A 15,840-nucleotide genomic window follows, 5' to 3' on the forward strand; every position below is an offset into this window, starting at 1 on the left:
AATGTGTAATTAGTTTGCTATTAAGGTTACAATAGAATTGGGGATTATCATAGTTTGGACCATATACTCCAACTGAGAGCACATCCAGGTTCCCGCTACAGCAGTGAACCACAACATACCTTCTCTCAGGGTCTGTGTCGGCTGATCGTATCGAGATATTGGCACCTTGACGGAGCCACACAAGAACCCCCGCTGTGTGATATGAAACCAGCTGCCACACAAAAGCCTATCCTTCTTTTCTGCGTAAGTAGCCCTGTGGTAGGCGCCAAGTGGGTCTCGTGTAACACCGCCACATCTATGTGAAGTCATTGCTGATATAAAACTACTTTGCGGGTTTTGCGCTGGTCATTTAGCCCTTGTACGCTTCAGGTTAAGAAAGTCAAATAGTGACCCCCCTGTGTGGTTGTTTGGTCACCCCCTCAGCTCATATTCTAACCAAATATCACGTTTCACAATGAAGACATGGATGTTAGGTTGAGTGCATTCAATCGTATCCGTGCTGCCGCCATCAAATAGTGCATAATCAATAAACCCCCCACCCCCTCCCACGTCGCGTCCTCCAACTTTTGGCATGACATCATTGTCCCCATCCTCAAAACTTAACAACCCTTCTACTGGTCGTATGTGTCACACTATGGGGCGGAGAGTGCCCGACCTGATATCACAAACTTAACATCGCTATAACTATACTTTCTTCACAAGTTATCATCTGTAGTTGCCATGACTGAAATATACTTTGCACCAATTAAAAGTATCCGACCAATTGCATTTCTGCTTACAATTATTTGGTCATGAGCAGCCTTCTATGCATCCCACCCCCAAATGACCCAATTTATTCCGATGACAAACTGGTGCGTTACCTCCCTTTCTACTGTAACATCCTCTTTATACTTGTAAATAAATTGAGACACACAGTGCATTTTGGAACTGCTACAATGTCTCAGTCATTGTGGTCCAGTGGGCTCTGTGAATTGTTATCCTCCACCACTCTCTTGGGTGTCTTTTTGCCTCCCTGTGGTTTGACGTAGCCCTTGAGTGCTTGTTGCACATTACCTGGGTCCATGTAAACGTATGCTTTCCCCTCAATTGTGACCTTCAAGCAATCTGGATAAAGCATGGCATATTCAATGTTCATCTCTCTCAGCTTACGCTTAATGGGTGTGAACCGTCTGCGCCCCTCTTGTACCTGAGGAGTGAAGTCCGGGTACAGCGAGAGCTTGGAGCCTTTGTATTGCAGTGTATTTAGCTCTCGTGCTTTGTGAAAAGCAGTGTCTCTGTCCCGGTAATTCACTATCCACGCTATTATGGGGCGCAGAGGAGCACCAGGGGGAGGCCTAGGTTCAAGCGACTGATGTGCTCCTTCCACTATGAAGATGGGAGAGAATATATCGCGGCCCAGGAGGGTGGTGAGTAAGGTCTCCACATATAGTTCCATGTTGCCAGTCGGAGTGGACTCAAGGAGACTAACTATACGTATGTTATTGGGCCTGGAGCGCACCTCGAGGTCTTCCGCCTCTGCCTGTAGTGCTTCCACCAGTTTCCCAATCTGTTTTCGTGAACTTGTAGATTCAGAATTTTGGTCTTAGATATCGGAGACTCTCCCCTCTACCATGTTGATTCTCGCAGCCTGTTTGTCTATCCTCTCTGACATGCGATCCATGCGATAGGAGAGAGAGTCAATTTTGCCATCTATGGAAGACAGGCTCTGCTGCATGGCTTCCAGTATTTGGCGCAAATCTCCCCCTGGCTCAGGTCCAGTAGCGCCTTGGTTCCCTAGTTCAGCATCCGATTCATCTTCTCACAACCTGGCTGACTTACTTTGGTCAAACTGAAGCTTAGTTTGAGTATTATCAGACTTCCCCATTGTGGCGCAGGATTATGGCCGGTAGTGGATCACAAGTCACTAAAGCACACAGGCATAGAGACCACACCTCTTATTAATCCGAGGTCAGAACCCTGTTACCCTACTCAGAAGGGTGTGTGGAGTTGCTGTCTGCAGGTAAACTGTATCCGATGGCAAGTGTGGCGTTGCTAGCCAGTGTCTCTCCTCCATCTAGGTAGACTCCCATCAAAACCACCAACCTGCAAGCGAAGCACGTGGGTCAGCTCCTGCTCGATAGTTCTAGGGCCTTGGACTGCTCAGAAAGATCGGGATAATGAATTGAAGGATATGCGCCACTTTAGTGTGCCTTCCTCTGTATTTCTGGATCCTAGAGGTAGGATCGGGTGCCAGGTAAGCTATGCCAAATCAATGCAGGGGCTTCTAGGGGCGTAGTTAAGCTGTAGATTCCCCGTGAAAGTCTCTAGCCTGAGATCGTCAGGGGGGGAGCTCCAGCCACCCCACTGCCTCAAATATCGTGCACGAGTCGCCGCACGAGGGACCCAGCAGGGAAAGCAGCAAGACAAGGGTGCCTCTGCGTCACCGCAAGGCCACCCATGGAGCACAGACCTTACCGCTCTTCGCAGCCCCTCACCGGCAGCCGGTACCGGCCTCTCAGCAGCTTCACAGGTGGGGTCCTTCTCCGTGACGCGTAGTGGAGGATCGCATCTTCTAGCGCTCGCCTCCCACCACGGCATTTGTAGGTAACGCCGAGGCCCTTAATACACACTGCTATTAGATTCAGCGCCGGGGGGCTCCACAATCCGCCACGCTTCCAAGAAGTGTCCATGTGGGACGGCCCAAGCCGCACAGGCGGAAGGAGGCCCCAGCACCCCAGGTCTCACCCAGTCTCTTCTGTAAGGCGTAGGCCCGGCAGCAGTCAGCAACACCTCCCGGGCAGACAGGCTCAGCCACACAGCGATTCCTCCGACGTGGCACCAATTATGTAAGCACGGTCAGGGGGGGTCCCAGGCACAATTGCCGCCTCTCGTCTCCCCACTAGCCGGCACAGTGCTCGGGCCCACCGGGTCATGACAGTGCCAGAGTAGGCCGCACAGTCGCTGTCAGGTTAAGCCTTAGTGTCGCTCCCCAAGGCACCCATTCTCAGCGGCGGAGGCATCGCTGCATAGCTGTTGGCCGCGGTGTTAGCAATCCTCTGTTTTTGGGCAAATTTGGTATCAGATCATGCAAACATTGAGAGGATTGTAGCGATGCGAGCGGGAGCTCGATCAAATTGTGGCCATCTTGAAGCCAGGCAAGCTCCGCCCTCCTACGTTGCATATTTATTTGAGATGTACAGGAAATACATATATAAATAGCTAATCTATTAGAAGGTAACCTGAAGTTTACATACTCTCAAAATACAGAGGGGTAAGTGAATCAAGGCCTAAACCTGACTCAAGCTGAAAAACGGGCTCTTGCTTGGTCTATGTTCAATGAGGAATCCAAACTAGAGCTGAGTCAATCATCCCAGGTACTATCTTTTTGCAGTTTAAAAAAGATAAAACTCACTAGACACATGACGGATGAGAACACAAAATCTAAGAAGGGACTTTTCTGCTGGATTTGTTTGCATAGAGCTAAGCTGCAGTTTGCATGTGTCTCACTGAAAAACTATGGGGGGTCCCCTTTGTGTTCCCTAATAGATGTAAGTGCCATCATTGAGATGCTGACACACAGACCCTCTCTACTATTTGTTAAGTCAGCGGAAGCCAGTGATGTTAAAATAAAAATAGTCATCGGCCTTCCCAAATGAACACTGTCCAAGGAAGACATTTTGATATTGTATACATATATCTAGGTAGACGGAATTAACAAGTGGTACTTGTATTTACTTAACTTAGTGTACTAATTTGGGTCAAGAAATAATTGAATATAAAGCAGTATCGTTTGGTGCTAAAGGGACAGAGAAGAAGATATTATTCAGTGACAGAATAGCACAATTTAAAACCAGGAACATCATATCGAAAACATTTTAGGCCACTGTCTTTAATTTTGATTGAGCATCAATCTTACTTACGTAGTATTTAATAGGAAACAATTTGCTCCCAATATAACATTATGAGCTCTACTGGCAGGATACATGACAAAGTGGCATCTCTTGGTTCGCTTGTGGCAAAGTTGTCAGGACATTAGTGGTTGGGTACAGTTCACGTTTAAAAACAAATACTTTTAACAGGTCTCAATGCAGTAATATAATCAAATGTAGTACGATGAAACACAGGCATGAGTTCCAGTACTAGTCTATTTTTGGTATAACAGTATTTATTGTGTCTTAACAGGAAGCTACCGGTGCCACTTACATGAAGAATCGTTTTGTGGCTTGCTGGAGCTTTGGTTCTCAAATAGAAGCGAGAACACTTCCTTGACTCTCCTTCTGAATTGCCTGGCAGTATACCTCAACTAAAAAGTTTTAAAAAAAAGTAGTTCAACAAAATCACACAAATCATGGTCTAGCGCTCGCCTATATAACAGAAAACAGTATTCCAGCCATACGCAATCACAAGAGATAAACAAGCATTGGGATGTCAATTTGTGTAGAATATGGGAGAGCTATTGATTCTGCCAATGTCTTGTAGCCCTATTGTACAGCAGCGCAGCTGTTGTGCTGTATGGATAAAAGTAAAAATATAGTGCTTTTTGTCCCTATGACGGGTGAGGGTGGGGAACAGGGACAACGGTAAAGGTGCAACATGAACAACAGGAGAGACCATGGGAGGGAACGGGGAGGTTAAAAAAAGCACTAAAACGTTGCCAGTGCTGGCTGCGTTGTTGCACCTTTTTTTCTTATTGCGGGTGGGGAGAAGAGATAACACGGACAACAAAGTGGTAGGAGGGGATTAGTGGAAGAAGCAACACGAAGAACAAATAAAAAAAAATTTAAATACCTCGATAAGCAGGATAGCATCATGCTGAAAAGCAATCTGTACTTGGTCCATAGTCCAGCCGAAAAAGAGGTGGTGAGGCCGACACACGCTGTCCAATTACAAATCAGCATATAAGAGTGACCAGGAAGCCAACGACTGGTAAGCAATGGATAGGCGGCAAGCCCCTTTTATACAATACATTTAGCATGAGCAACTAGCACATGCGCTGTCGCAGGCAAGACCTAAAGAGTGTGAACTCCTGGAAAGAGAGGATGTGGCATTGGGACCAGATCTGACGACTTTGGAACTGGTGAACCAGGTTTGAGTCTTGGCATTGGCTCAATATCCTGTGAATCTGGGCTGTTGTGATCAGTCAAAAGAGAAAACTCTGATGAACAGACGAGGTCCAAGGAAACAAGGGCTTTATTTCAAGATGTACACGAGTACAACAACCCCACGAAGAGAAGGCAATAACCGATGGAGACACTGTTGTCCACTAAGGAATCCAAAGGAGAATGCCCCGCTGGACAACAGTAGAAACAAGGGAAACAGACGGTGCACATTCAGGAGAATTAAATAAATACAAACTAGATAACATGTACACTATTAAAGGGATACAACATGGGCAATCTCTTAATCTTCCTGTACTTAAACAAACAGTAATGGGACTTAGTGTCATGTAACTGGTGCTCATGTAAAGCGCTCCAATACTTTCGAGTCAAGTTAGCGCTATATAAAACTGCAAACAATAAAGAAATAGCCCATTTACTGCCTCAGCAATTCAGAGGAATCCTTTACATAAATCAGCGTGACAAAGGATCACGTGGATCGTCACGGTGTCAACAGAGAGCCAGTCTAGACACAGAGAGGGGACTGACTTGACAGAGCAGCAGACACTGGTCGAGGGACGCGACGTAGACACAGAAAGCGGGCGACAGATGTGCGTACTATGGAAATCATTCTTATACTTTCCCTTTCTCTGTATTTTTTTTAGCTAAGCACATTTCACCAGTTGAAATCGGTCTCTCTGGAAACAAAGGACAGCATTCTATAAAAACATCTGTTGACTTTTAAATGTTGTTTTATTATTATTTAAACAACTCGCTGCAACCTTGTCAAATTTGAAGAGCGTTATTTGAAGTGGCCGAGGATAAGAACGAATCAGTAAAGCAGTCCCTGCCGCGGGGTCCGGGTATCAGCGCACACGAGCTAGACAGTGCTGCCGAGACGTCTCACTCTTTCTTCAGCTGTCTGCGACTCCCGCCCGGAAGCGGCGGCTCTGGAGCTGGAAGCTGTCGCCGGCCGCGGTGCACGCTGGGAGTTTGGCGCGTTTGTTTTTGTGGCTGGATCTGAGTCCTACTGTGAATGAAGCGAAAACTGCGAGTCTGACTGGCGCACACTGACAGAGGGGGCCTTAGCTAAGGCACGAGACAACGCATATTAGCGGAGGCACGAGACCTGACAAACACTCTTAGAGGGGAGACCGAGCTGCCGGCACAAAGTGGCAAGGAGCTCAGCTCCAGCAGCATGTCCCACCTGAAGATCCCACCCCGCTGGCTCAACTGCCCCCGTCGGGGGCAGCCCGTAGCAGGTACTGGAGGGATGAGGTTGGCATGCAGACAGGACATTCCAAGAGTCTGACACCCTGTTCAATTTGTAGCAACAGTTGTTGCTTCTTTATATTATTTCAATCAGTTACGGTGAAATATGTAGCCACCGTGCATGTGCGATTTGTCATGTTTCTTGGCTGATTGAAATGTTCAGTTATCCCCTTCTTCAGTTACCAGGATAATATAATATCACTGTGCATTCACCACTTTGCTCTGCCAAGTAACCACTTTTAACGTACGACTCCGTTAACCAGGGCTGTTGCTTTATCCACCGGTACCTCGGATGGTATGACTCGTATCTTCGTTTCTGTTGCAACGATTGGCTGTACGTTCCAATAGGCAGCCACTAGTGCTGATGACCAAAAGACTGTCTCACACGTGAGAGAACTAGTTGGCATCTTTGCTGCCTGTCGGCCTCAAGCTCACTTTTTATTATCTTAATTAAGTTTACGGAAAACTAACAGTCCACATTCTCTAAAGCTTCGTGTTCAGGGCATCTTTATTTGACTAGGAATCACTGAAATATTACACTAGAGAACACAGGCCTTTTTAGATTCAGGATTCCGATGTCTATTACCTTACTCCAAAATATTTTGATGGTTGATTTGGGGATTGTTTATTAATGGGTATAAACAAAGCAAGGATATATTTATAAATAGCATCTATTCCAATCTCTGCTTTAAACACAAACAAGAATGGTTCTCGTGTTTATGAGATTACGGATGTGATGAAGTAGCTGTATGCTTTTCTGCAACTACTGTAACAACTTCTGTGGCTTTTGAAATTCAACCTTACTAGAAGCAACATAGTTTCCAGGGTTTGAAGTTCATGATGCTCGTAGAGACGGGTGCATTTACATTACAAATGCACCTTCTTACTATCAAATCTTTGTTCACGGAACAAGTATGAATTTCAGAGGGGTTCATAAAGGGGTGATGGACAAGGCGAAACATTGATAGCTTAAATTATCAATGTATTTTTCATATCTGTCATGTATAATCTTGCATCAACCACCTTTGAATTCTCCTGGGTGACAGGTCAAAGATCTGATTGGTCCAGGAAATCCTTCTCATGCCATTATATTGACAGGTTTGGTCCTTAGTTTCTAAGTATGGAGTAATCTTTGCGTTCAACTATTAGACACTTCCACTGTCCAGAAATTGCCCTTTGACTCCTTTAATCCTATCGCTCAAAGATTTTGTAATCTGACGTGGTTTCCTCTGATCTTTAGAGTCTTATTCAACAGAGCTGTTATGGCTAGTAAGACCTTTGAATACCGTGGCTTATTTATTTGCATAGGATTTTCATTTGGTAAATGGCTGAATCATACTGTTTTTGTTTCTCAGAGTTTGCCTAGTTTAAACAAAAAAGATTGTTTCTCGGAATGCAGATCTTTGTGATTTGAACACCCTATAACCCCACCACAGAATCCTATCAGATTTGTTATGTAACAGTTGTGAAGCTTATATTTTCCACAATGGATTTCCTTCTAAATATCTCTGACATTTTATTATGCATGATATAGACTCGGCCACAAAACCAGTTCTTGGAAATTGACTGCTGTGAAAGTCATGAGCAGGGTAGATTAGTGAGAAAGTTAGGTTTGATATTTTCATGACTCGTGGGTGCTAATCTGTTCGTTTGAGATTTACAGAAAGGGTGTATTGTCTTTCTCTTTGGTTAGTAGTCTTATCTTTCTGCTGAAGTATCATCTGGGAAGGTTGGGGATATTAATTTCTTGTCTTCAGCAGTTTGCTGGAATTCAAATTTAGTTTGAAAGTGTAGAAGGATCCACCGACAATGATGAGGCGTTTCAAATTCGTTTTTTTTGTATTGTTTGAAGCCACTGGAGATTCGAGTTGGAGGTGATGTTATTAAAAACATTATTTTTTATGGAGTTTTATATAGCTTGAACTTGACCCGAAGGTATCGGGTATCAGAGTGCTTTACATGAGCACCTGTTATGTTTCATGAGGACACATTCATTTTTGTTGGGCACGGGGAGATTAAGTGATTTGCCCAGAATCATAGGATGTTGGCGTCCTTGTCGAGACACGAACCCCGTTGTCCAGATTTGAGGTCGACCGTCCTAGCCATTAGGCCAACTCCTATTTTTTTAAAACTCTTTTTATTAGATTACACCAGTACATAGTCGGTTCACGTAGTAGCTATAGGACTACAGGATAACACTGAATTTTACAATATAACATCAGTTCTTGATTTTTGCAAATAATTGTCCTGAGTTTGTCCCACTCATTTCCTATCTTCACCCTTTCTGACCTGTCTCCCCTGGAATGAACTGTTGACAGATATTATTGGGTTGCACACCTGTCCCCTATGTATGTTCAATCTATTCCAGATTTGTTCCCATTTTTGCGGGTAGCATCTGTTCTCGTAAATGGTCTTTTCTGCTAGCATCGACCAGTCCATGTCTTTTTCCCATTCTAACACTATAGGAAGGTCGCCTGCGCCCCATTTCCGGGCTATATTTCATTTGGCGATAACGAAGCCTAGTGTTACCCATATTTGTTCTTTCCTGGTTATGTCAGTTTGACCCCATATGTTTAGAAGGCATAGTTGGGGTGTGTGCAAAAGGTTTTCCCTGTGACTGACTGCACTTGTGTTGTCACCTCCCCCCAGTATTTCTGGATGATTGGACATTCCCATATTATATGAAAAAAGGTTCCTTGTTGATTACAATGTCGGTGGTACATGGAATCATCTTTCCTTTTCATTTTTTCTCGTGTGATACAGGAAAGGTATGCTCTATGGTGGATTTTAAGTTTAATTAATCGTAGTCTGTAAGATATGGCCACTTCCTTAGGGGATACTAATGCTTCTTTCAAGTCTTCTTCTAGATCTACATTATTCTGCCATTTATCACGCAATTTCTGTAAGGGCTCAGGCGTGTTGTTAAGTTGTTTCCTGTATGTCAGGGAGATCACTTTACTACCTATGTGTTCACTTAGTAGTCTATCCTCCAAGGGTGTTGACTCTGGGATGGCCACTCTCAGGGCATGCCTAATTTGCAGGTATCTATATTTTTCATGATCTATCATCTCCTATTTTTTTGCAAGTCGGTAAACAGTATCACAGTGCCCTTTGACCAGAGGTCTCCCACCCTTGAGATGCTGATCATGTCCCATTTGTCAAATCCTGTGCATTTAATCAGGATAATCAGCTGTTCAGCATCCTAATGGCATGGCTTGGGTCCCTTTGTTTCGCCATCCTAGCCTTTTTATCACTGTATGCCATAGTTTAACTGCTTGTTGTGTCGGGCCTGTTAGCGGTTTCTTTGCTAGATTCGTGTACAGGGCTGGTCTGTTACCTCTCGGGCCCATAAGTATCTTATCCATCTGAATGGCAGGATCAGTTTGTGTGCTGTGTAACCATTTATTGATAACTGCTAGTTGTCCAGCCCAGTAGTACATTTGGATATTTGGGAGCGCTATCCCTCCATCATATCATCCCTTTTCCAGTTTGTGTGTGGCTATTCGTGGTGGCCCCGCCCACCAGTACTAGTATCTCATTGCTGATGTCTGTGAAGTATGTGTCAGTGATGGGGTAGGTTTTGCATGATGTATAAAAATCTTGCAAGCGCCATCATTTTAAAGAGGGCGGCCATCTCTAGTAGACTTAGTGGTAGGTTCTTCCAATGTTGGGAGTCTTTCTGTAGTCTTTCCAAGTGGCTGAGTAGGTTCTGCGTGTAGAAGAGGGCGAGGTCACCTGTGTCGTGTATATACCCAAGTAGCGAAAGCCACCTGTGATCGTTGCTAATGTGCAACCAGGTAGTAGTTTGGGTGGCTGTCCTTGTAATATAAACAGTACTGATTTGGACCAGATGATGGTGTATCCTGCATATTTCTTGAAGTTAATAAATATCTACATGATTCTATTGAGGGATGTGTTTGGTGACGCCATGTATAGTAGGATGTTGTCCCCGTATAGCAATATTCTATCCTCCCACCCCCAAGTCCAAAGCAAAACCCGCATCAGGGGGTCCCCTCTCATCCAGGCAGCCAATGTATCCAGCATTAGTGCAAAGATTAGTGGAGACAGGAGACACCCTTGCCGTGTATCTCTTTTAAGGGGAAAGCTGTATGAGGTGTGTCTATTTACTACTACTTGTACTAGGGAGTCTGCATATAGCAGTTTGACCCATTTGGGAAATTCTGGGCCAAAGCCTAGTCGTTCTAGCACAGCATATAGATATGGCCATTCGATGGTATCGAAGGCCATGCTCGCGTCTAATGATAGAATCGCTGCCTCTTCTTTGATAGTTTCCCATCTACCCAGTACGCCATGGATGTGTCTTAAATTGGAGACTGTATTCCTCCATGGCATGAAGCAAGATTGATCCGGGTGTACCAATTTCGTTATGATTGGTAGGAGTTTGTTTGCTAATAGTTTTGCTAGTATTTTGACTTCTGGGTTGAGCAGTGATATGGCGGGAAAGCAAAAGACACACAATTGACGGACGGAATTCAGAACAAATCAAAACATTCACCCCCAGTCAAGAGAGCTGAGTTAAATCCATCATTTTTTTGCTCACCATGCCACCCCAGTTCAGACCCGGCCATATGCAAATCAGTCTTGACCCTGTGCCTCATGGGAACAGTCCAGCCCCAAATGCCAAGCCAGGTCCTCCCTGGACCAGAAACAAGCATCCTAGGACCGGTTTCGGGGTTTCACCCCCATCAGCCAGGATAGCTTGTTTCCAGTGGCACAGTGAGCCCAGGACCCACGTCTGGGCATACCCATCACACTTGGGGCCAGAAAGCAAAAGGCACACAATTGATAAACAGAATGCAGAACAAATCAAAACATTCACCTCCAGTCAAGAGCTGAGTTAAATCCATCATTCTTTTGCTCACCATGACACCCCAGTTCAGACCTGGCCATATGCAAATTAGTCTGACCCTGTGCCTCATGGGAACAGTCCAGCCCCAACTGCCAAGCCAGGTCCTCCCTGGACCGGAAACAATCACCCTAGGACCGTTTTTGGGGTTTCAACCCTCATGCCACTGGTGTCACGCTATCCTGGCTGATGAGGGGTGAAATCCCGAAACCGGTCCTAGGATGCTTGTTTCCAGTCCAGGGAGGACCTGGCCTGGCAGTTCGGGCTGGACTGTTCCCATTGGGCACAGGGTCAAGACTGATTTGCATATGGCTGGGTCCAAACTGTAATGTCATGGTGAGTAAACAAATGATGGATTTAGGCCCAGATCTCTGTACTGATGTGAATGTACAACATTGTTCTGTATTCTGTCCGTCAATTGTTCTTTTTTCTTTGAGCAGTGATATGGGGCGATATGAGTTGCATCGTTCTGCTGGTTTACCTTGCTTATGGATAACTACAACGGTAGTCAATCTCTGGCCTATTTGAAGTCTCCCATGTTGTCTACTGTCCTCAAACATTTGTCTTACATGGGGTGCAACCTTCAAGGCAGTCAGTTTATATAGTGCTATTGGTAGACCACTTGGGCCCATCGCTTTCCCTGATTGTATGCTATTTATGGCATTGATAATTTCATCGTCAGTGATGTCACTATAGTCTGACTGCTTCTGTGGTAGTTAATGATGGGAGGTGCATGTCTTTCAGTAAGTCTTTTGAGTCGTTAGCTGTTGCGGTAACCGAGGGAGAGTATAAACATGTGTAATATTGGGTGAATGTCTCTGCTATCGTCTGAGGATCTCTCACTGTCTCTTCGGTTTCGGTCTTGAGAAGGGTTACTGTTGTGTTTCAATAATAAGCCGATCCAAAATTGAAGAAACAGCACGTTTATTAGATGCACAGAAAACACTTCCTTGGTGATCCCTCTCCAGCCAGCAGACAACTGGCCAGTCAGGAATGCACCTATGTCATCAACCATTCCAACACTAGAACCTTGGTAATAGAATACTCCCCTTAAAGAGATAAGCTCTCAAACTAAAAACAACATGTCTTCTCCCCTTTAATTAATTTGAACAACATATTGCATAACTTGAAACACGTTCTGTTATGAAGTTGATAAACAAAATACTAAATACAAAAAAAAAAAGTAAAACTCTGACAAGGTTGTACAACTTTACCTCCTATCACCATACACATAATCTTGGAGATATCTGGGTGGAAACCTGGGCCTTTGAGAAACCATTCTAGTGCTGACTCCGCCAATACCATCACCACTATTACCTGTGACATTACTTGACATACCACCCAGCAAATCTTCATCACTCGATGAACATAAAAGTACTACAAGCACCACTTACTTCTCCAAACTCTTCATTCCCTCCACAAGTTACATTTTTCTTTTAAAGTGCCACTCTCCTCATATTCCACTTTTCACCATTATACGAAATCACATACCCATCATGTACACTCCTTACCCTGTATGGGCCAAAAAACTTCGTAAGACCACTGCTTATGTGACCAGGTTTGACTTTTACCCAATCATTCTCTTTTGTCCCACTGCTCTGTACAGATACCTCTTCCTGGTTTACCTTATTACCTCCTAAGTTTGCCAAACCCAAGAGTCCCTTCATCCAGGCCAGGACCATCTTGGTACTAGCCTTCCGCCCCCTCATCATACAAAAAGGTATTTGTTTAGTCACTCCATTCTGTGTGGTGTGATAAGCCCAAATCAAATCAGCAACCATATCTTTCACATCCTTCCTGTTTTCAATTGCCATCTGGATAACACCCTTTACCATGCGGTTGGCTCGCTCAACGATACCATTTCCCTGTGGGTTGTACAACGAGGTTCGTTAGTGTACAATTCCACAAGCCTTCAAATACCTGGCCATTTCTACTTATGTAAGTTGAGTGCCATTGTCAATGATTAATTTAACAGGATAACCCTCTTCCTTAAAAATCTCATCTAACACATGGATAGTATTTCTTGTGCTAACTTCACGCATGAACTTCACAACGAGCCATTTTGAGGAAACATCGACCATAACCATCCCAAATCTCAACTCAGTGCTTACACATCCTAAAGGTCAAATAAAGTCCACACACACCGTATGCCACGACAAACCAGGGTCTTCTATCACACCCATTTCTGCTTGACCTCCCACCTTCTTTTTTCACTCTCTCTGCAATCAACACATCTCTCCACCCACTCAGAAATTTGTTGGTCAATGGCAGGCCACTAAAAATGTTCTCGTATCCTTTTCTTGGTAAGTGATTGTCCCAAGTGATCTTCGTGGGCCATTTTAAACAATTCAAACCTCAACTTTTGTGGTGGGACAAATGTATCATCTTTCATAATTACATTCTCACCACAAATAGATAAATCATCCAAAAAGTTTACAAAAGGTCTCACGGTAACCGGACGAGTACTTTCATGCCTGCCTCCCTTCACGATCAAATCCGTGACTTGTTGGAAAACTCTATCCTTGGACATGCATTCTTGCCATAGTTGTTTACTGATTGCTCCATTGCTCACTTCAACCAACTCCTCTACACAAGCCACTGCACCTTCTCCTTTAAAAGTTCCACTTCCTCTTTATCTACCTCGTACCAAGATCGTGGCAACCTGGACAAACCATCAGCTTCACAATTTTTCCACCCAGCAATATATTCAATCTTATACAGATAATCTTGAAAGCGAGCGGCTAATCTTGCAAGTCTCGCGGTTCCTTTCCCTGCACCACCAGAGACAGTATTTTAATTAGGTGTTTATGTTCTGTTCGTTAATAAAAAAAAAAAGGAAAACCCCACAGATAAATTTGAAAACACTCAGCTGCCCATGCAGCAGCCAAAACCTCTCTCTATGACTGAGTAATTCCTATCGGAATCAGTCAAAGATCTAGAGGCAAAGGCCACTGTCTTTTTCACCTGATTTATGAATTTGTGCACGAACAGCCCCCACAGTACTGGCATCGACTGTAAGGGTGGACATCAACCTAGTATCAAACGGAGTTAGAACTTTCGCTTCACATATCTCATTTTTGATGTTCTGAAAAGCCTTTTCTTGTTCTTCAGACCATACTTATTTGCATCCTTTCCTGAGTAGTTTCTTTATTTGCTCTGTTTTGTCTGCAAAGTTTTTGACAAATTTAGAGTAGTACTCTAGAAGTCCAAGAAAAGATCTAAGTTGATCTTTATCTACAGGTGTAGGAGCTTTCCTTATAGCTTCCAAGAGATCGTCTTAGGTTTGACACCGGCAGCAGATAGAGTATATCCCAGACACTCCACCTCTTCTACACGAAACCTACACTTTTCTTTTTTTAACCGATTTGACGCGGCTGGAATTCCCCCGCGGTGTGGAAGAATTCCACACATGTGCGGAACAGAGGGCCCCTGGCCGTCCTCCGCACACGCCCACCGTGACGTCGGATGGCCGGGGGCTGTCCGACGCATGGAAGAGGCTAAGAGTTAATCCTGTATCCGCCATTTTGCTCAAGACCTCCTTCAAGACAATGTTATGCTGCTCTTTAGAGTCACCAAAAACAAGCACATCACCTTGAAAATGAACTAGTTCTCTAACCCCTTTAGAACAGAATCCATCATTCTTTGGAATACTCCAGCTCCCGATGCCAATCCAAATGGCATCTTGGTAAACTGAAATACCCCTTCCGTGGTAATGAATGCTGTCAACGCTTTGGAGTCCTTGTGTAATTTAATTTGGTGTAGGAACTGCATAGCTCTAGTTTGGGGGGAAAAACCATTCCACCTTTCAGGGACAGTAAAAGCTCATTAATGTTCGGCAGGGGATAATTATCCACCACTATGTTTTGAGTCCACACAGAACCATCAGGTTTGCCCGTGATCACGACTGGTGAAATCCAACTTGATGTTTCAATTTGTTCAATAATACCTTGTTCAACCATTTCATTTAACATGCATTTTACTTCTTGTCTCGCAATTATCGGAACCTTCCGCACCTTATGTTGCATGTGGACTGCATCTGGTTTGAGCATAATCTTATGTACATATCCTTTTAATTAGCCCACATTTTCAGAGAATAAATTGTTCATACTTTTAACAATGACTTCAACAGTAACCTCCTCAACAACAGTGACTTGATTTGATGCTCTACGATTTATAACAATATGCAAATCATATTGGTGTGCCCAACTTAGGATTGGTGGTCCACTGCACTACATATACTTTACCTTTTACACATCGGTCCTGAAAACCAATTTCTGTTGACATATACCCACCAATATCTATTTTCTCGCCCTGATATCAACCCGGATTAATATCCTTCGGAAGAAACTTCACATTAGGCCACAATCGTGTAAACATTTTATTAGGAATGATAGTATAAACCGAATCAGATTCTAACATTAATTCTATCTCTTTACCTTGAATGGTAAACACTGCTTTAGGCCTTGTTTTTCGTCCAGGTGTATCCTGCTCGTCTATACACAAGATCTTATCCACATTCTCTATATTTTCCATATTCACTATATTTTCTACTTCATCTTGCACCACAGCCACTTTAAATTTGTTGTTGGCCTTGCACATCTTCAAGAAATGACCTTTCTTGCCCCA

The 15,840-nt window shown here is 44.1% G+C and overlaps 1 protein-coding gene across 2 annotated transcripts in view; it reads left to right on the top strand.

The window, feature by feature from the left end:
* The first annotated feature begins 5,611 nt into the window (after positions 1–5,611).
* Positions 5,612–15,840, top strand: part of RNGTT (RNA guanylyltransferase and 5'-phosphatase) — a 1,651,651-nt gene continuing 1,641,422 nt past the window's right edge. Inside the window, exon 1 of one of the 2 annotated variants that reach the window (XM_085611178.1) lies at positions 5,612–5,686. Coding sequence is in view for 1 of the 2 variants with exons in the window: in XM_085611177.1 (XP_085467303.1) it covers positions 6,274–6,337 (64 nt within the window). In the remaining variant the exon portion in view is untranslated. Of the gene's footprint in view, positions 5,687–6,050; positions 6,338–15,840 lie in introns of those variants that run through there. The other variant, XM_085611177.1, reaches the window with a different exon arrangement.

The sequence above is a fragment of the Triturus cristatus genome, chromosome 6, assembly GCF_964204655.1.
Source record: "Triturus cristatus chromosome 6, aTriCri1.1, whole genome shotgun sequence".
In the NCBI taxonomy this organism is placed as follows: Eukaryota; Metazoa; Chordata; class Amphibia; order Caudata; family Salamandridae; genus Triturus; species Triturus cristatus.